This window comes from Colossoma macropomum, unplaced genomic scaffold (assembly GCF_904425465.1).
Source record: "Colossoma macropomum unplaced genomic scaffold, Colossoma_macropomum, whole genome shotgun sequence".
NCBI classification, from domain to species: Eukaryota; Metazoa; Chordata; class Actinopteri; order Characiformes; family Serrasalmidae; genus Colossoma; species Colossoma macropomum.
The window spans coordinates 8,004,735-8,026,669 of NW_023494792.1; the positions used below are offsets into that span (position 1 = coordinate 8,004,735).

Genomic DNA, 21,935 nt, shown 5'->3' on the forward strand with positions numbered 1-21,935 from the left:
CTGCAAAAGTCTCTATAAGTGGATACTGCACAAAGAAGAGAGTCTCAAACAGTCTCTCAGAGCAAGATTAAGCCCAGCGCTTGGCACACAACAGACCCTATAAAGTGGACTGGCCTGATATCAGCCCCCTCAATATATATTAGAATGTCAAGACAAAACGGGATACTAGATCAGCACTCCAATGGGTCAGATGAATACAGTATGACTCCTAGATCAAAGCGCAGTTTGAGTAAAGTTTGTAATCAGTCTAGAACCATCTGGAAGCATCTGAGAACCAGATCTCTAGACTCAGTTCCCCATCTGCTCTTAATAAATAGTAGAAGTGGGCAATATGGCACAAATATAATAATCACTTTTCATGACAGACAATCCATACAGTATTTCATTTTTTTGTTCATTAGTTTGATAATTAGACTAAATGTACTAATGTTGCCACATTTAAAAAAATGCTGTCAGAAACTGCATTAATTTTTTCCAGTGTTTCTTATACACAGCATGTCTAAAAGTTTGTGGACATATAGGTAACCCAACTTCTTTTTCTGAAATCCAGGGTATTTATATGGAGTTTGTCCCCCCTTTGCTGCAGTAATAACTTCTACTCTTCTGGGAAGGCTTTACACTAGATGTTGGAACGTTGCTGTTAGGATCTGACTGCATTTAGCCAAGAACACCAGGTACAGATGTTGAATGATTAGTTCTAGATTACAAATGTCATTCCAACTCACCCTAAATGTATTGGATGGAGCTCCATCACTAATAGATCAGGGGTGTCAATCTTAACCACTAAAAAGGCTGTATTAAAAAATTTCAACAAACCTGTGGGCCAGCTGTGTTTTTATTTTATTTTTACTAAACATCTGCCACTGTTTATTCAAAATATGCCTAAACTGAAATAGCAAAATAGGCATTGAATACTTATTAAAAAATAAATCTAAATAAAAAAAAATTGTTTTAGGTAGTTTTTTAAAACTGTCTATTTGCTTAAACTAGACATGAGACATCTTTTCTTTTCGTGTAACCACTGGCCCATAGATTGTTGTTGGGGGAAGGGGGTCAGAGCACACACTATGTTGCAGTGCATGCTGGGGACTGTAGTGCAGCTCAGGGTGAAACGGGCTAATAAGAATAGAAGATTGAAATAATTTTGTAGGCCAAATAGGACTGTGTCACAGCCTGCAGGCCTTGTGTTTGATACAGGGGCTATAGAGAATGCAGTCCCACTGCTCTACAGCCCAATACTGGGGGCACTGTTTACCCTTCTAGCTGATGCTTGCCATTGAGCATGGTGACCTTAGGGTCATTTGTGGCTGCTCCAGAGCATCCCAATTTATTGGCAATGCTTTTCTATGGAAATGGTACAAGCCATGTGTGCCCAATTGGGTCAGCAATGAGTGCACCTTAAAGTAGCTAAAATCACCAATTAGAAGGGATATCTGGATATTTCTGGACACAATATACTGCGCAGAACAACCATTCAAACACAACCCAATTAAGCACAGTCGGTTATATTTTGGGCTCTCGACATTTTTGAGATTCAAACTCACGATCTTCCCATAATAGAGCAAAACTTCAGACAGCTATACCACTTTGGAGCCTCTCCTGAACCTATTTTCAGTGAAACATGCAGTGGGTTATTGTTGTCAAAGCCCACAAATTCTTACAGTGACATGATTTACCATGATAATTATATTATGTTGACATATCGCCCACCCCTAATAAGTAGCCTGAAGTACGTACAACAAAACAAATATATAGACAGACAAACAGAAGAGAAAAGCTCCATCTGTTTCTCAGCAGTTCCCATCTCCAACTGTGTCCAGGAGCATGAGGGTCAGCAGTTTGACTATCAGCAGGATCTCTAATGAAAAACCAGCAGGCTGTTCAGTGTATACAGGGGAGAAAAAGCAGGTTGCCACCAACACTAGTGCATTTTCATCAGCTTTAGTCGCCCTCTGCTGGAGATGGCAAGAAACAGGACAGATTATACGAATCAAGGAATACATACAGTTACCTGCTTGCACTTCAACAGGAATCAGTGCTGTAATAATATTACAAAAAAAACCTCTTACACCCACGGAGGACGTACCTACATACTGACATACCCAAACAGCTAAGCTTCTAAACAGTTACCTTCATATTAACATCATTATGAGGCACACATTAAGCAACTCATTATAATATCCCTTTTGTAATTTTCATTTGACATCTTTAAGCTCTGCACTAAAAAAAAGTGATGCACTGAATTTACTTCTGTAAATGAGAACCTCATTTCCACATGAATAAGATACACTGCAGCCACACAACTATTGCCAAATGTGTGTGAACTGAAGGACAACACTGTGTTATATTTCATTCATGTGTAAATGATGTAAACATCTGAACTAAGTAAACTGAACACATTACTTGTTTCTCTGTGCCAGCGCCCTGACACTAACACAGACAGACTGAACTGTCACTGCAGCCCGTTTCAGTATAAATCTCCAGGCTTGGTTATCTCAAGTATAAAAAAGAAATCCTCTCCTAACAAACAGAGAATCTCTCTCTCTCTCTCTCTCTCTCTCTCTCTCTCTCTATCACACACACACACACACACACACAGACACACACACACACTCACTACATGGGAAAAGAGTTTCTTTTACTCCTGTGAGTGTTGTTGGCTTGACGCGTGGGCACAAAGCTAGCCAGGCCAGCACTGTGTCCCTCCTGCATGGTTCATAAGAGTCTTGAGAGACACAGGGGCAGGAGGCTGATGAAGGGAGCCCACAAGTCCATCTGAAGTCTCTCTCTTTCTCCTTGTAGGCTGAGCTCTAGCCCTTTGGGCTCTTTTTTGTCTGTGAGTTCCACATCCCCCGTTTGGAGTGGTAGTAGTGGAAGAAGTTCCGCAATCTCAGCCTCTCCACCTCCAGACCGTTCTGCAACACCCTGAAGAGAGAGGGAGAGAAGAGGGGGATGAGAGACAGAGAAAGAGAAAGATCAAGAGAGAGATAAGAGGAAGAGAGAGGGAGGAAAGAGACGAAAGAAAGTGAACGAGAAAGAGAAAGATTGAGATAAGGAGAGAGATGAGAGGAAAAGAGAGAAGATTTCAGACCAAGAGAGAGATGAACGAATGACAGAAAGAGAAACATTGAGATAGAGAGAAGGAGAAAGATTAGAGGAAGAGGGAAAGAGGAGAGAAAGATGACAGGGAGAAAGAGAGGAAAGCAAAAAGAGAAAGGCCGAGATATAGAGAGAAGAGGAAGAGAGAGGTCAAGATTGAGATAGAGAAAGATTGAGATAAAAAGGGAGATGAAAGAATGACAGAAACAGACATAAAGAGAAACATAGAAAGAAAGATTGAAATAGACAGTGAGAGAGGAGAGAAATGAGAGAAAGAGAAAGATAGAGAGAAGGATAAGAGGAGGAGTGAGGGAGACAGAGAGAGAGAGAGACAGGGAGAGAGATCAAGATAGAGAAAGATAGAGAGAGAGAGATGATAAATGACAGATAGCAAGATGGTATAAAGAGAGAGGAGAGAAAGAAAGAGAGAGAGCAGAGAGAGAGAGAGGATAGGAAGAGGAAAAGAGAGAGAGAAAGACCATTGAGATAAAGAAAGAATGGCAGAGAGACAGAGACAGAAAGATTGAGATAGTGATAGAGAGAGAAAAAGAAAAAGAGATTAAAGAATGACAGAGACAGAGTCAGAGAGAAAGAAAGGTTGAGATAGTAAGAGAGATCAGTGAAAAAATGATCAAGATAGAGATGAGAGGAGGAGAGTGAGCACAAGAAAGAGTTATCAAGATTGATACAGAGAAAGATTGAGACAGAGAGAGATGAAAGAATGACAAAGAGACAAAAAGAGAGAGATGAGAGAAAGAGACAAAGAGAGATCAAGATAGAGAGATGAGAAGACACATTGCGAGAGAAGAGAGTGAGAGAGAGTGAGAGAGAGTGAGAGGGTCGCAAGGCACTGTTACAGTGCTTTGGCAGTACTGTACTTGCAGTAATGCCAATAAATCTATTCTGAGAGGGACAGAATGGAGAGTGAGAGAGGCCTTGTATCTATTAGGCTTAAAGCCAGGAAGCAAGCACGCAGAAACAGCTTTGCACTGGCTAAAAGCATTTGACAGTTTACATACTGTTGTGGCTGTGAGAAAACTTAATATCCCTGAATGGTAATTTTATAGGAGAAGGAATTTTAATTTTAATAAACCTTAATGGAACGAGATATTATTCCAATTCATTTTGGAGCATTTTTGTAAAGGGCGACTGGTGTTGTCAAATAGTGTAAACTCCACCGAGGTATCAGAATTTAATATGACAGAAACGATATGTAAACCTTGGCAAAGATTGTCAGTCCAGCAGTACTTAATTAACATAAATGTTACAAGTTACATTATTGCCAAAGCATTTCCCAATAAACCTACATAAAAGAAAGAAACAGAAGAATATATAGAACAACAGTGACTGTGTTATTTACAAGACAATTACCCATTAACAAATAGAGAGTTTAAATAATAATTTTATAGTTGTCTCTTGTGACATGATACCACAAATCGTGCTGCCTACATAGGAAGCCTTCTCTATCAAAATGTAGGGCAGTTTCTGTCTGTATTACTGCAATTATTTGACCCCATTTTTCCACATTCACTACAATCTTTCCATTTCTCCAAAACATACCTGTCCAGCAGCTCCCAGTCCTCTCCTCCCCACCGGTCTTTAAACTCCTCTGTGTTCATGCCACCGATTTTATCAAAGTCAGACTTAAAGATTCCAAAGAGGCCAAAGCCGTTCACCTCCCAGTAGCCTGGATAGAAGCACATAAGCAACTAATTGAACAGCGTCCTCTAGCCCATGATAAGGCTAATAATGACAAAGAACACAAAGAGCATTGCAAACATCCAAGATTTAACATCAGTCACTGTGTTTCGCATATGTGCATTTGTTTATCTGTGTGTCGGGGCAACCGACGTGAGCGCCATCATGAATTAAGATAAAGTGCATTGAGCTGATTTAAAGGCACGACGGGGTTTGAGTGGCTGCTCCACATTTCTGTGTGTGTGTGTGTGTGTGTGTGTGTGTGCGTGTGGTCCTATTATAGCTGAGCCTTGACATCAAGTCATGTAGAGTGTGCTGGAGCTTCATGCTGAATTACTCAGCTATTACCTACATCCATTCATTTCAACAGGGCAAGTCCCTCTGAGGCCAAAGACTCATTTCCAACAGAGCCGTGTTCATAAAACCCTTAGTCTATACACGCACATGCAAAGCACAAGTTCAATCCAGCTAATTGAATGTGTTTAAATGATCCCAGGATGCAGGAACTAAAAGAAAAAAAAAACAATGCATTCTCATTTCTAAAAAAAGGAAAGACTTGTTACTGTGAACAATGGCTTTGAGTTTTTATACTGTATATTCATGTTATAAGGTGTAAATTAATACATATCTAATCCTGCTGTGCACATGTAGCATCTATTAAAATTAGTGGTTGCGACATTCATGTAAATTATACTGTTGTTCTAAAAAAAAATGTATCTCCATTTTTTCCACTTCCATTTTATACTTCTGCTGCTTATTAACTAGTTAAGTAGCCTATAGGAACTAGCGCAACACTCACTATCTAGCAAAAACATTGGCGCAGGCTAATGCTGTGTTTACATATTGCCATCTTTCCGTACCTACTGTGTGATGGACGGTGACATTCATTGCCACATCTGTGAAAGGTCTGGCTTTCAAGTAGGAAGGCCTAGCCCCTCTCAGGCCCCTCATTACCTATACTTCTAATGCAAGCGAGTGCAGTCATCAATATCTTGAGGAGACTGGGAGAAAATCAGCCTTGTTCTTTCTATCATTTAGGCCCATTTTGTTAACCAATTTATTTTAACCTATTCATAAACATCTTAGTCTTTGTGGTGAAGATCTATTTTATGTGCGTTTGTGTATGCAAGTGCTGTGAATTAATGTCAAACAAATTTTCTCACTTTCAAAAGCAGATCTTATCAAGCAGTGTGGCTTAATTGGTCTGCATGCTGCTGTGTTAAACTGTGTCTGTGTGCATGTTACCATCTGGCTCTTGCGGGGAGCTCCCACAGCCCAGTCTCATGACGATGGGAGCGAAGGCCAGTCTGCCCTCCACACAGTGCTTCCTGATGCTCTCCAGGATGTTCAGGGGAAAGTGAATGTGCAGGTCACACAGGAACACGATACTGTGACTGTCCTGCGAGACACAATGCAGGGCAACCATAATCAGGTGCAAATCAGTGGTTTAATTAGACAGTAATTTCTCATCACACTGAGGTTTTATACCTCCCTCACTTCTGTCTCCTTTATATTCTCAAGCGCTATTTAAAGGGCCTATTTAAGGAAAATCTAATTTTCCTGGCTTTATTTTCAAATTAAAGAGTTTAATGTATTATATAAACAATATTGAAATTTCAAAATGTACCATTAACTCTCCAGTCTTTATGGGAAACTAAGCTGCATAAACAGACCATTTTAATTGATTGATTTTAATGTCGTGAAAACTGCCCATTCAGCCTACAGCAGTTTAACCTCACAATGAAGTAAGAAGGAGTGTTTTTGGTCAGACTGGGTGAATGGACCGATAGAAATGCTCCAAAATCACTTGAAAACCTCTTTACATTAAATTACATTTCAAATTAGGAACTTTTTTTGCCCTCTCCTGTAAAGTTACCAGTTTGGAGATACTTGTTTTCCTTTGGACAGCGAGAATATGTAAAACCTCCTCAGAAGTGTCCTTTAGTGTTCCTTTACCTCAATAGTGTCCACTCCAATTTGCAGACCAGCGGAACGTTCAAAGTTGCCCTCCCTCCTGAGATAGTCATACCTGCATAGAGGCCACAGCAAAGACAATGGAAAAATTCTATATAGCACAAGTGCTCAGTCAGAGCATGTTTACAAGAGGAGGTCAGTGTGTGGTTCATGCTTAAGCAGGTATGTTTGTGTTTCTGTGTGAGGATACCTGGGTACAGAGCTCTCTCTCAGAGCTTGCTCTATGTCCATGTCGTCGCTCTGGAAGTCCACGATGATGATGTTGAAGTTGTCGTCTTTGGTCTCACGGTGCAGGAGCTCCATATCACTGATGAACTGCTGAACCCAGCGAGCCTGGTTCTTCACTGCAGAGACGGGGGAGACCCCATCACCACAATATCATACACACAAGCTGACTATGTTTTTAGTACCATGTTTTTTACACACTAATAAAGAAAGATGCAAAGCATCAAGTGTAGAGTCATGCCAAACTGAGGAACAGCATGGCATTAATACCTTGATTTTTCTCACATTTTATTTAGTAATTTCTCACTCATAGCTCATTGAAAAAGCAGAGAAATTCTGTTCAAAGTGCAGATTGTACACTTTTATTCCATGCCATATTTGTGTTTCTTAGTAGAAAAGGAAATATATTATTATGATTTGACTTTGATGAAAAGTTATTGTTGTGTGTGTCTTGTTTCACAGTAAGAAAAACTTTCTTTTATGTTTTTATTAGTGATGCACTGAAATGAAAATTCCTGCCTGAAACTGAAATCGAAATTCAACACACACCTGGCTGAGAACTTAAACTGAAAATGGGAAGTTTTGTATTTATGCTTTTAAGTTAATATACTAGACATAAAAACTACTATAAAAATACTAAAATGATTACAGTATGTAGTATGTAGGCTAAAGTATGTGCCACAAAATCCAATCCTACAGGTGGTGAACTTTCCTTTCTGCTTCTGGTGTTTTACTGCATTCTGCATATCGTGCAAGATATCATGTTTCAAATGGTATCAAACCTGTAATGGGCAAGTTCTAGCCCTCTTTATGATCTTTATAGTCTCTACAAATCTCTTGTTCAAAGTCTCTCATAAAAACAGTGAACTGTGAACCTTTGCACTGTTTGACTGCTGCTGCTTAAACTATTCGGACATGTCTGACCAGCACAGGAGATTGAAGAAAACAAAAACAGTGTTTTAATACCTATTTCTTGTTTTCATAATCATTCAGATAATTTGCTAAATGTAAGATTTTGAGACACATTGTAATCCTATTAATATTTTGCTTTATTTCAGCCACAATTTTGGCCTTTTTTCACCTTTGGCTTAAAACCTTTGCCACTTTTGATCCTTTTTGGCTGAAATGTTTGTGGCCAACCTTTTGGTGAATCTTTAGTGTTTGCCGAGTGGTCTGTAATTTTTTGACACTGAAACAAATAGAAGACTGTAACAGGTTGATGCTAAAGTAAACTTAATGTAAATGTAACTCATAACATTAATTACAAGGTAATTATTACAGATATAACTATGTAGTTAATATGCAATATGTCATTGGTAAATATGGAATTAATCTGTAGATTAGTAATGTGAATAAAATGTACAGCAAAATGATAATGACATACTGGGATGTGTACACGTTTACACATCTATCGGAATAGGAAGGAATTACAGGAGGGGAAAATATGAAGCATAACAGCGAAATTTCATATCAGCTCCCTCATGTTCATGAAACTGTAGGACAGCACTGTTACAGCGAGAAATCTGATTATGTAAGACTCTAATCACATCCAATATACTAAAATTCTAGCACTGAATGTCATGTCGTCCTGAACTTATACTTGATTACACGGATTCTCATGGAGACTCCCACCCTGTCTCTCAAACAGAGTGCTTCTGTAGTGCAATAGCCACTTCACACTGAGAAATGCAATGGGTTGTGAGTGTAACCAGATGATGTTCTAGAAACCCCCAAAAAATATATTTGTACACCCCCCAACCCACCCCCCCCCCGCACTCACCAGGCACCACGAAGTGCACCATGACATCATGTTTCCACTGCAGCATGACGGGCTGGCAGAGCAGAGGCTTGGCATAGACAGTGCCCCACTGTGGAGTGGCACGGGGCTGAGTGGAGGATGGAGCAGAGGGTGTTTGGGGTGCTGAAGGAGGAGAAGCGGTCACTCCGTCGCTGGTCTCCAGGCTGTCTTCCAGCCGGCCACGGTGCAGTAAGAGGTAGACATACTCAGACAGTCGCACCACACTCCGCCCACGCTCCATCAGCTCCAGCTCAATCAGGTAACGGTTCCCACGCGCTGAGTCACGCCTCTTCTCCACGTTTATGATCCGCAGCAGAGTGTAGATACTGCAGTGACACAATGAGAACATGAGTGCGTGACTAAATGGCAGAGGTGGCACTGGCATCATTTGTGTCAGTTGTGTCATCTGAGTAAACACAGCTGGGCTCCCATCACTACTTCACACTCCATACACACACATACATATCTGTCACAGCAGCATCATTCCACATACGCTACAAGCCAAAGGACTGGAAGCAGGCAGTGATTTTTTAAAGTTTCAAAAATACTTTACAAAGGAGTCAATTCACAACAACCAAAACATGTTAACTGACATCTAGTTTAACCAAAGTTGCTTTATTTTTATTTTTCCGAAATGTTGCATTGTTTTTAAGCGATGTAATCTAACTTAAAAAACTTATCTAACTTACTCTAGCTTATAACCTGGGAAACTCTGTGTAGATAACCCCACTTAACCTGTTTGTAATTATTTACAACCTTCTAGTATTCTGTTCCCCCAGTTTTTTAAAGATATATTTCAGCAATAAAATCAAATCCAAATATTGTTTCTTTAGTTTATAAGCCTACTTATATCATCGCACATGTCACCAGAAGCCTAACTAAACTGCCAACAAACTTGCATAGCTGGTTAAGGACTGCTAATAGATTGACATTTTATCCTTTGCTGAGGTCAACTGACTCAGATAATAAGAATAAGAATAGACTCTTTCAGTTCACAAACACCTCTCCACTCAGTAGTATTGACTTTTTTGTCATGCATTCCTTCAGCAAGGACTCCAATTCCCAGAACCCCTCGGATGATCACATGACCCTGTCTCGACACACAACATTTCCAAGATCAGCTATGCCTGATTACTGAGTATTTTCACCTGTTCTGTGAATCATGTGGTCTGTTTTCCTGTTTTTTGACTTTTGGTCTGTTTATTACAATTCTGTCTTTTTGCCTGATCCTTGGTTATGACTGTGATCTTCTGGTTTTGTATTGTTTTGGATTTGACCTTGAACTTTTGTGTGACAATGATTTCATAACTCCCACAAACTAGTAAAGCCTCATCAGTGTTTTTAATCCTGCCTAATTCTGTCACATTACAGTTTTAAATTCTAAACTTAGTTATCAACATTATCTATCTTTTGCTTTTCAAAAAATCTTAGTCTACTATTTAATTAACACACAAAAACATATTATATTATAAAACACTTCAATAAATGTGAAACTATCAAGATGTTAGTGTAAGACATGGCTGCCCAGTAAACAGGCTTTTAGGTCAAATTTATAAGAACTGCTGGTACAAAGACACACTGTGTGTTGATTAGATAAAAGGCAGGGACACAGATGAAGTGAAAGAAACTGCAAGCACATAATAAATACTGAATAACTGAAAATGATAGTCCCTAATGTTGTTCACGGAATCCCTAACGGCTTGGACCATGTCTCTCTGACTGAGAGGAGGAACAAAGAAAACAGGGAATAAATAAGATCTTATTAAGTTTGAGCTCACAGATTTTTCTGTGTGCTCCTGTCTATTTCAAATCAGGAGCACCAGTGCTCCTGGGCAAAAAGCTTACCACAGAACACTGAACAGATTTTATAAACCTTTTTTACAGTCTTCCTTTAACACTCCTAACTACATGGGCTGTTTTGTTACTGTGTTTTTAAGGCTATTAAAATTTATATAAATGACCTCTGTTCTGATTGGCTTCTGGGTTTTGTGCCTTGTTAAGCCTCAGGCTGAAACACTCCTTATAACTTCACTGTGAAAGGGGGGCTAAGCTGCAAAAAACTGAATGTAAATGTGTTCATGGTTATGACATCACCACCACAATTTTGCTGCTCAGTTTCTATATGTGAAAAGTAAATTTTAAACTTGTACAATTTTTATGTAGCATGTGAAACTACTTTTGTGTTTCTTTATGAAAAATCCCTCAGTGTCTGTGTTAATAAACAAATTACTGCTAGCTCTTGAAAAAATTAAAGAAATTTACAAAAGTTTATTTACAAAATCAATGTTGCTCTTCTTACCCTCCATTGCGCTCGTTGAGTTTTTCCATGTACTGAGCTAACACGTCCACCACCTCACTCTCGGGCAGCTGCAGGTTGCCTGAAACGTTACACCTCAAATCATTCCAGTCAGAGCGTAGTGATTCGAAGTCCATACTGTTGACAGAAAATGTCCTCTGCCAGTTGATGGCCTCTTCTGCCCAGCCAGGGCGAGGCTCCACCTCCTCATAGCTGTATTCTGATAGGCCGCCCTCCTCCTCCTCTGGTTCAGGCTCTGCCTCCACTGGCTGAGGCTGGGACTCTGTGATCTCGGAGGTGCGGAGGTAGGAGGTGATCCGTGGAGGCTCAGTGGGCAGAGCGTTCTCAGAGGAGTTAAAAGAGGGAGGGGTAGGAGCAGGAGGCGGTCTGGCAGTAGTGCTCCCCCTAGTGGGAAGACGGGGATCATTTGGTGCTGACCATTTGCTCTTCTCGGTGTGGCTCAGGAGTGCCGCCCTGCTGGAGGCCTGGTGAACTGCACCCTGTCTGCTGGAGTTTGAGCTTGAAGGGAAAACCCTGTTTTCTCTGAGAGAAGACCTTGCTAGGAGCTGAGAAGCACCTAGAACTCCTTTACTCGCCTTGTGCTTGGAGCTCAGGTTGACCAGCTTGGTGGTCTTTCCATTTTGATAGAGAAAGACCCCAGGGAAGACCTCTCGGGGATGCCGTGAGACAGGGCCTTTCTTATCCTTGCCTGAACGGGGCCTGGTGATATAGATTTTATTGTCCTCCTTCTTGTGGTCCTTGTTGTTGCTAGGGTGAGTGTTGCCATGGCCATCATTACGACCGCGATCACTGACGGAACGCCCGGCATGGGCAGAGTTGGTCAGGATCTGCTTGGCTCGACTGGTTAGAGCCACAAGGGAGGATTTCTGAGGGAACAGCAGGGTCGATCTGCTGAGCTTTGGGGAGCGATCATCAGACCGGCTCTTTCTCCTCGGTTCCTCTGGATCTTTCCGGATCCAAGAGAGAGAGCGACCATGTACCACATTCTCATTCTGAGGGTCCTCTGGTTCTGCACCTTCATCTATGCCATCAGGTTCCTCTAGCCCTGCCCCTTTCCTCCTATCCTCATCCACTGGGTCCTCCCTGTGTAAGAAATGCCTTTGTTCTCTCCTCAGCATTGGGCTCTTTAGTTCTGCCTCCCCTGTTGACATGGATCCTACTTTATGGAAGGGGCTAGAGGTGTGACTGGATTGGCTGGGGCGGGTGGTCCTCTTTGATGAAGGAGTGCCAACAATCTCTGCTTCATCCTCAGGATCCACTCCCTCCTCCTCTTCAAGAAAATCTGTAATAAATACAGAACCAACAGAAGCAGCTTAATGAATCCCAAATCCCACTGTTTCAGTGGTGGTGTTAAAGGCCCACCGAGGCTGAAATGCCTTTCCAATTGGCAGTCGTCCACAAAGGACCTCAGATTGTCCTTCCAGGCAATATGGCTGTCCTCTGTTTGGAAATTAAATCAATCTCAGCCATTCCATTCCTGGCTCCAATTCAGAGCCTTTATGCTCATATGAATGCGCCATACTCTAATGAAACACCTTGTGTAAATACCCCTCTAATAAAGCTCATTTTGTTTCTGGATCACTGAGCTGAATCTTGTCCAATACAAACACACACACACAAGCAGGCACCCACCATCAGGGTTGGGGAAGAAGAATGGCCGATCATCCTCCTCCTCATCCATTTTCATGTATTTGTAGAAGCCAAACCTGAAAAATACATCATTGTAAGAACCAAAAAAAATACTAAGAATTCGACAGATAATGCAGAATTCACAGCAGATTAATGACTTGTACACTTCACAGAACACTGCTTACTTTGTTTACAACAGTACCAAGTATTACACCAAAGAGGTCAAGATATCAAGCATGCAGGCTATTTTATTGAAGGCAAGTTTCCACAATTATTCTGATCATTTAGGATTTCTTGGCTAATGACTAAAGCTGATCTTTTCCTCCTTATTTCTGAAAGGGAGCTTACTTTTCTAAATAAATGGGTGATTCCCGGTAGAAACACTTATTCTCTCGCTCCATGTGGGTGAGCCGGGTGAAGTCATTAGGATAGACGAAGGATAAATAGACCTGAAGAGAAAGGCACATAAAAGCAAATATTTTACTGCAGTAAAAATGCTCCTTTACAGCAGCCTGGTAATATTTCTGCTCATGAAACCATATTCAAGGTTCTTCATTAACTGAAGGCATATTTAAATTGCAAAACAATGAACTGAAATACACTACGGTTACATAAAAGCAGACAAACAGAAGGCAGAAACTTTAGAAGAACTGTGATTACTGCAGGCCTGTAGTAATTACTGTGAAGATTACATTCAACTCTGAACTGAAGCATTTTTAGAAACTGAAATATTACAGAAAGATGCTTCTCCTAAACATAAAAGAACATGTCACAAAAAAAGAAAGTGAAAAAGAAAGGCATAAACATGACACACTGACAATGAGCATGTTGGCTGCTGTCTTCACCCAGAAATCTAGCTATATTGTAAAGCTTACTATACTTCAACATGTGGAAAGTTATTCAGAAGTGAAGTCTCACGAATGCATTACTATTATTATTCAATCTTTTAGTTTATGCAAAGCACTTTAGAAATGATGTATCAACAATATATTAGTATTTTTATTCAACCTTTTAGTTCATGCTAATGATTACAGGTTTTATCATGTAACTTTTTATCTGTAATAGAGGACGTTTTGAATATGGTTCCAGCAGCACATTTCTCCTGCACTGAAATGAACAGGCCAAATGGGGGCAGCATTGATCAACATCTGCTAGTGCGCTTCCCCAGCTGGAGAGAGTCCTGTGCAACAGGTGCATTAAAGGAGCCTTTGAAAATTTACGAGAAAACCTCGTAAATTTCTTTGGTTTTTATTTCTTTTGAAATTGTTGTGCCAGCTGCCCTTTACAATCTATACATTTCACAAGCAATTAATCAATACAAATTGAAAGGCAAGCATTTTTTCTTCTCCATTCCAAAGTTACTATAATGGATTTTGTTATGACAGTAACATTTTACATCTATTCATCATGTGTGTATTTGTTTTTAATACATTTTCAGAACACAAATGTTCTGACTTTATGAAAAAAGGACAGTCTAACCTACTATTTTATTGTTTAAAATTTTAAGCAAATTTTTGGTTACTGAGGTTAAGGTCTAGGTTAGATTTAGAGTTGTGGTTTCTTATTATACAGTTGAATGCAAAAGTTTGTGCACCCCTGGTCAAATTAAATTGTTTAAGTGAAAATAAGTGAACACATCCTCTACAGAGAACACACGTCTGCACATTTCAATGCACAATTACTGTTTATGTGATGAATTTGAGATAATGGAAAAAAAACTAAAATATAAAATATGGCCTACACAAAAATGATGGCATTGTTTGTATTGTATGTTTTATTTCTATCTCAATATGTTAAACTTGGAAAAAAAATAGAAATTGTTCACTAAAACTTGCAGACAAATGCCATATTTATGTTTGCACTAACTTATTTTCAGTTAGAAAATATATAATTGGAGTAATTGGACGTGGGGTATTCATTCAAAGTTTTGCATATGACTGTATATATAGGACATTTGTATCACCCTATGCCCTGTCATTGTATAAAAACAAGTGTACGTGTGTGGGTTTCGGACTTACAAACTGCAGGCCCTGGTAGCGGGCGATGGGGAAGTCTTTAACTACATAAGTGGGTGAGTACAGACAGGAGGGCAGCACATTCTCCAGCCGAGACGGGTCAATCATGGGTGCTGCAGAGACAGCGAGACAGAAACGGAGGCGAGACAGACTTCGTTTATACAGTATATTCAGTCCACCATAAGACTAATGCAGCAGAAAGAGTATGTAACAGTAACAGTGATAAAGAGAGGCAGATTGATGCTCACTCTTAAAGAAGGTGTCGCGGGGGTCCGGTTTCAGCATGTCGGCGCCGTGCCGGCTGCTGGTCTCAGCCTCCCCAGGGACTCGACTGTGGCTGGCCAGAGTCTGAGGGATGTGATCCACACTGTTCATCTTCAAACTGCTCTCATCTTTCACACACAGAGGAGGGGACAGAGGGATAAAGTGCACAGTGTTTTAGGGCCTTATTGATAAATGGATAGATTAAATTTTCCATGAGTTACAGCACCATCAACCAGTTTCAGTCCACTCCTTCAAGAGAGATGAGAAGGTATTTCAAATGCATTTAATTCCAGTGAATCACAAATATGTATGGGCATGACCTAAAAGTGCCAGATGACATTAGTGTGCTCTCATGTTCTCCTCCTCTTCAAGTTGAAAAGAGTCACTTGGATTACAGTCTGATATCAGTTTGAGATTGCTTTGTTTTCAGACATTGGAGCTGTACAGTGTATTCTTTGTTAACGCTGTCAAGCCAAACACCTCACAAAAATATATTCAGAGACTTTGGTGATGTCCCTTTGAAACCGGCCACTACAGCAGTTACAACATGCTCCCCCACATTGGCAATAGCGAAATGGATGGCCATGTAGAATCTGAGCATTCTGTGTTTTACCTTCAAGCCTGTTCCTAAACATTTACAGCCCCAAGTGACATTACACCAACCTCCACCCACCCCAATAATATTGTTTTGCATGCAAACATAGAACAAGAATTAGTACTTAAATAATTTTGACAAGAAATGTAAGATGCAAATCAGCGTAAATCTCTGGACTCACTGCACTTTTTTCAAAAATTATATTAATATCAGTTTTAAAAAGTACGCACTCAGTGCCCCACGGTGACCCAGAGACGGTATAGAATTGCTTATACCACTTAAAGGTAGAATCAGCCCTGCCATGATGTTTTCTATCACTATATATGAAAGAGCATGAAGGTTCCTTTATTGTTGGATGCATTGTGCTTTTTTCTGAGACAGCATGCAAGCTCACTGAGAGCACATACACTATATGGACAAAGGTATTGGGACACCCACACATTGCACCTACAGGAGCTTCAATGACATCCATTCTAAATCCAAAGACATTAATATGGAGTTGGTCCCTCTTTTGTAGCTATAACAGCTTTCACTCTTCTGGGAAGCTTTTGACAAGATTTTGGAGTGTGTCTAAGGGAATTTTTCCCCATATATCCAGAAAAGCTTTTGTGAGGTCAGACACTGATGTTGTCAAGAGGGTCTGGCTCATAATCTCTGTTCTAGTTCATCTCAAAGGGTGTTCGATGGGGTTGAGGTCAGACCAAACTCGGGTCATACCAAACTGACCCAATCATGCCAACATATGGACCTTGCTTTGTGCACTGGGGCTCAGTCATGCTGGAACAGAAAAGGTTCTTCCCCAAACTGTCCTTCAAAGTTAGAAGCACACAGTTGTCCAAAATGTCTTGGTATGCTGAAGCATTAAGATTTCGCTTCACTTCAACTGAGGGGTCCTAGGCCAACCCCTGAAAATCAACCCCATAGCATTATCCCTCCTCCACCAAACTTTACAATTAGCACAGTGCAGTCAGGCAGGTAACGTTCTCCTGGCATCCGCCAAACCCTGACTCATCCGTCAGACTGAAAGATAGAGAAGCGTGATTCGTCACTCCACACAATACGTTTCCACTGCTCCAGAGTCTAGTGACGGTGTGTTTTACACCACTACATCTGACGCTTGGCATTGTGCATTTTGATCTTAGGCTTGTGTGTAGCTGCTCGGCCACGGAAACCCATTTTGTGAAGCTCCTAACGCACAGTTCTTTTTCTGATGTTGCTTCCAGAGGCAATTTGGAACTCTTTAGTGAGTGAATCACGGAGGATAGGCACTGTGCGCTTCAGCACTCTGCAGACCCACTCTGTGAATTTGCATGGTCTACCACTTCCTGCTTCTATTTCACTATAATAGCACTTACAGTTGACAGGGGCAGATCTAGCAGGACAGAAATTTCACAAACTGACTTGTGGCAGAGGTGGCATCCCATGACAGTGCCATGTTTAAAGTCACTGAGCTCATCAGTACGACCCATTCTACTGACAGCGTTTGTTTATCGAGACTGGAAGCCTGCTTAATTTTATCCACCTGTTAGCAATGGGTGTGGCTGAGACACTTGAACTCAATAATTAAGAGGGGTGTCCCAATACTTTTGTCCATATAGTGTATCAGACACAGACTAAATAAAAACATCTATGGATATTCATCTTTGTTAGATCATGTTCTTATAAAGAACAACAGCATTACGAAACTGCATTATTATCAGAAATAGCCACTTTTTGGCATCAAGTTAATGGTTATTACAATACTGACCTGTGCATTAATGATACTGCAGATGGTTGTGATACGCAAATGAGCCTTCTGATTAATCACATTGCTGGTGGAGTGCATGCAGGCTTCAAAGTTTACCAGAAAAGCAAGCTAAATCAGCGGCAGTGTGAAAGAACGATTACCTGTTGATAACTGACCATTCCTTATTTGCATCAAAGCTTTAACCTCAGAGAGAACAACTTTAATTATAACCATCCATCAATCTATACACCCATCCAATCATCCATCCATTCATCCATACATCCACTCATCCATCCATCATCCATCCAACCATCCATCATCCATCTGAGCTCTCTGAAGAGGCCTGATTTATGTGCGTGTCAGATTGTGGTCTAATTGAAGATGCAGCGAGTAATTAAAAAGAAAGGCAACATCAATGAGTCCATAGGGGCCTCACAAGGCAAGCCAAAGGTTTCAGTGTTATTTACAATGTGTAACTAGTAAGAACTAAGGGCACATTGGAAGTTGTATTTGAAAAACTGCTGCAGGGGCACACTTTAAAAGGAATACCAGGGCTGTACAATGCGACAACATTGTCAAATGTGCTAGAAGAAATTAATTGTGTGCAAAAAAGATCACAGCTGCATACATTTTCATGGTGTGTACATTTTATGTCAAGTCCAAGTACCCATGGAATTTGTAGTCAGCCATTTATAGTGAATTATTCATGACCTGTTCTAACTGTGTGATGGGCGCAGTATCAAGCACAATTTCCCCACTGCTTAAATCATCTGCTCACTATAGTCATGCAAACGTTCTGGAGTTTATGGCAGTTGTAGTCCATAACATTAGAGAACAGACCTAAATTTTGTTATTAAAAGGCCTTGCTATTTACCAAATTCCTCAAATTTGCTTAGCTTGGTGCTATAATGTCCTACATAAAGCCAGGAATGATTTGCCTGCTGAAAAAAGTAAGTAAACCCAAAAGACTTCTCTGGGTTCAGTAGCTGAAGGACCACCTTCTGTGCCTGCTGCCTTTGCTATCTTTAGCCTACATGTGATAATTTAGCCTGTTTTTTTTAATTAGCTGATTAAATTAACATATATCACTTCACATATATAAAACACTGAAAAATAAATTCGTGCTGCAACACTTGCAGCTTTTATAGCACCAGTGCTACATGTTAAAATTACATACAGCTCTGAACACTGAAGTGTTTTTTAACATAAACTCCCACATCTGTTGCATACAGTCGTTTACCACAGACAATAATTCTGACACATTTGTCCGCGCTCAGTGAAACAACAGAAAACCACTGATTCAAAACACTTATAATGGAAGTCAATGGGCAGAGGCTTCAGCAGGTGCTATTATAATTGTGTATTTTAATCAATCAACAGGTTTCCTGTGTAATTGTGAGACAATTATTTCTCATATTAATCAACTGTATGCTATAGATATAGCAGATAAAGACTCAGTTTAAAAATGCCAGAGTATCTGTTTAGACAAGTGAAAGTGGGCCTGCAGCTCATATAGAACCCATGCAGTAAATTCCTGTGATATGGGCAGAAGCTAAGAGAGACTAACAGGATTTACCAATAGCTCAATTGGCTAAGGTACTATTTTACAGAGTTGGGCTTTCCACTGGGTCTCAATCTGAATCCTAGGATTGCCACAACTCTTTGTAAGCAGGGGTTCCATGAGAATAAATCTGACTTTGGTCTCACTGAGTGAGAAGGACGACTTACGTGTTGCTTTCTTATAGGCAGCCAAATGAGGGTGTCTGTTAGGTCACATTTGCAGAATCGGGCAGTTTGTTTGCTTCTCCAAGCACTCTCATATAAAACCGCATGAGTGGCAGCTGACTGGCTCTATAAGTCACAGAGAAAGCTCATGTCAGCCATCAGCCGCCCATGCAATAAGAGAGGAATTAGCTACGGCTAACACTGTGAGAAAATGTTGAAAAATTAATTTGGCATGGTGCTAATTAATTTAGCATGGTCACAAATCTTACTCCTTTTCAGCTCGAGTGCACATCGTTCAGTCAGGGTCACTGAGTAGCTTTTACTGATACTGTGGGTGCTGGAGAGACACAGTATATGAGGGGCACACACACACGCTTCAGGATAACATCTATTACTCCAGCATTCAGTGTGAGGGTTTGAAAGCAGTCCAGGACTCTATGAATCCTGTTTACTCTCGTTTGATAACTCTTCCATCAGGGAAAAGACTCTGTTAAACACAAAATCTTATGATTTCTTAAAAGGACACCCCAGCCAAAATGAAAAATGCAACCATGGCTACAATTGTTGTAAACATGTTTTTAATGATTTATGGTTTAAAGAAAGAAAATTAAGAAAAACTTTTCTGATGATGTATCTTGAAAGTGGGAGGATCATCTGAAAAACTACAAGTAGCTTGGGGTGGATTTTTGGGGGCGAGCTGTTATTTTTTTCAATAGCTGGTGAATACAGAATGACATAGCTAATATTACTGTTAAGAATATTGTTGCAGCTGTATAACTGTAGTACCTGTCTACAAACTATGCTTTATGGACAGAAATATTGGGACAGCCCTCCTAAATTTTGAGTTCAGGTGTTTCAGCCACACCCATGTCTCGCGTGGTGACATGGTTCACGCGAATCACGCTTCTCTAACTGACAGTCTGATAGACGGTTTGGCAAATGCCAGGAGAACGTTACCTGCCTAGGCCATTTTGTTCCAATGAATGGGAATCTTAATGCTTCAGCATACCAAGACATTTTGGACAATTCTATGCTTCCGACTTTGTGGGAAAAGTTTGGGAAAGACCCTTTTCTGTTCCAGCATGACTTTGCTCTAGTGCATAAAGGCATGGTTGGGCGAGTTTGGTTTGGAAAAACTTGACTGGCCCGCAAAGAGCACTGACCTCAAGCCCATCAAACACCTTTGGGATGAACTAGAATGGAGATTGCGAGTCAGGCCCTCTTGTCCAACATCAATGTCTGACCTCACAAATACCTCACAGATACCTTACCTCCTCTTGACTCTAGATACCTTACCTCAGCTTGACTCTAGATACTTTACCTCACCTTGAGTCTAGATACCTTACCACAGTGAGTAAAAAACTATCTGGAATCCCTTTAATGCTGAATAAACATGGAATCACTGTTTTCTTGAAAGACCAGTGCTAGCTTGGTTGTGTATATTAGCCTGTAGTTCAGTTGATAGACTAGCAGTAAGGATTGGTTAACACAACCGAGATTCTCAATGGTTGGATGATGTGTTTGTGTAATGCATGCTGGGTGTTGTATTAAGAGAGCGTTGATGTGATAACAATATAAAAATTAATGAATTCTTTCCAACTGATAAGACTGAGGGATACAGTGCTGTGCTCCCAAACACTGCAAAACAGGACAAATAATATACTCATTATAATGTATATTTATTTATATAAAGTCATATAAAATAGTTTTAGGCCAGAATTCCCCTTTTATTATAAGATCATTCAGCTGCTGAGTAGGTCAATAGGCCACCAGCCTTGCGTTCAGAAATGAGCCACTGATGAAGGGCTAGAGGATAACTAACACACATTATGCATGGTAATAGATGAGTACTGGTTCTTTCATGTCTGTTCCAACTTATCAAACACTATCAAAAACTAAATAACAGATCATGTATCATGTAAATGTCTTTTTTATACTGTAGTTTTACCATATCGACCACCTCTAATAAGCATGGCAACAAATACTGATGGATAGATAAAGGAACAGCTGTCTCAGTATAAAGGTAAACAGTGAATGAGTGAGCAACATCAAGTCTGAGGCAGAATGAAATTACATTCTAGACAGAGCACAGTGAATACTGAGCTTGAGAAGGAGTCACTGTGCCTTGTCGGAGGGTTTTGTGCTGTGAAAGGCCACATTAGGTTTCCAAAGTACACCAGACTACATATACCTCAAGAGTAGAAAGGGTTAAGCACGGAAATCTCCAGCTTCTGCTGGCTCTGGTTGCTAAGCAACCTGTCTCCCACAATCCCTTTCTCCCACCTCCATAAAACCGCTGTGGGAACGGACGCGTAAACACAAATTAAACTGTCAAATTAACAGCCTGAACGATTTCAGCTTTTTGCAATATTTAGAGCCTTGTTCAAGTCAGTCAGGCTTCCCAGGGTAATGAAAAAAACAGAATTTAAACAAAGAAAAAAAAACTGTTTAATATACAGCAGTCAGGAGTGAGTTTCATTCCCATGGCAACAATACGCAAGACAGTTAAGATCCCCAGATTGATAAGATCTGTTTTTGAAAATGTTGCTCGTCTCTCCCTTTTACAAGTAGTTTCAATATGCTAATTTCTGTTTGACCCGAGTTTACATCATCATGGGCTGATTCTGCTAACAGTGTTTAAGTGGGGGAAAATGCTCTGTTGCTTCTAGGAGTTGGATTTGGCTCCGTCATGCAGCAGCATTCGACATATTGAGTCTGTTTCCACCCTGATAACATGCAGTGCCGATTCCCTGAGTGCAAAACAGCAAAACGCAAAACCTGGAAACTGCTCAGTCACGACTTTTACCACCATCTCAGTGCTGAAGTGTCTTCTCTGCTTGTGTCTATTAGCCACTCCATCTCCAGAACGG

At 40.5% G+C, this 21,935-nt stretch overlaps 1 protein-coding gene across 1 annotated transcript in view; it reads right to left on the minus strand.

The window, feature by feature from the left end:
* Positions 1 to 966: 966 nt before the first annotated feature.
* The window catches only part of b4galnt4a (beta-1,4-N-acetyl-galactosaminyl transferase 4a), a 192,563-nt gene continuing 171,594 nt past the window's right edge, over positions 967 to 21,935 (minus strand). The window contains exons 10-20 of the mRNA XM_036575784.1: positions 15,004 to 15,147; positions 14,759 to 14,868; positions 13,089 to 13,189; positions 12,744 to 12,817; positions 11,094 to 12,393; positions 8,777 to 9,120; positions 6,962 to 7,115; positions 6,754 to 6,826; positions 6,043 to 6,196; positions 4,660 to 4,786; positions 967 to 2,925 (exon numbers count right to left, since the gene is read on the minus strand). Of these exons, the coding sequence (XP_036431677.1) occupies positions 2,811 to 2,925; positions 4,660 to 4,786; positions 6,043 to 6,196; positions 6,754 to 6,826; positions 6,962 to 7,115; positions 8,777 to 9,120; positions 11,094 to 12,393; positions 12,744 to 12,817; positions 13,089 to 13,189; positions 14,759 to 14,868; positions 15,004 to 15,147 (2,696 nt within the window). The 3' untranslated portion in view covers positions 967 to 2,810. The remainder of the gene's footprint in view (positions 2,926 to 4,659; positions 4,787 to 6,042; positions 6,197 to 6,753; positions 6,827 to 6,961; positions 7,116 to 8,776; positions 9,121 to 11,093; positions 12,394 to 12,743; positions 12,818 to 13,088; positions 13,190 to 14,758; positions 14,869 to 15,003; positions 15,148 to 21,935) is intronic.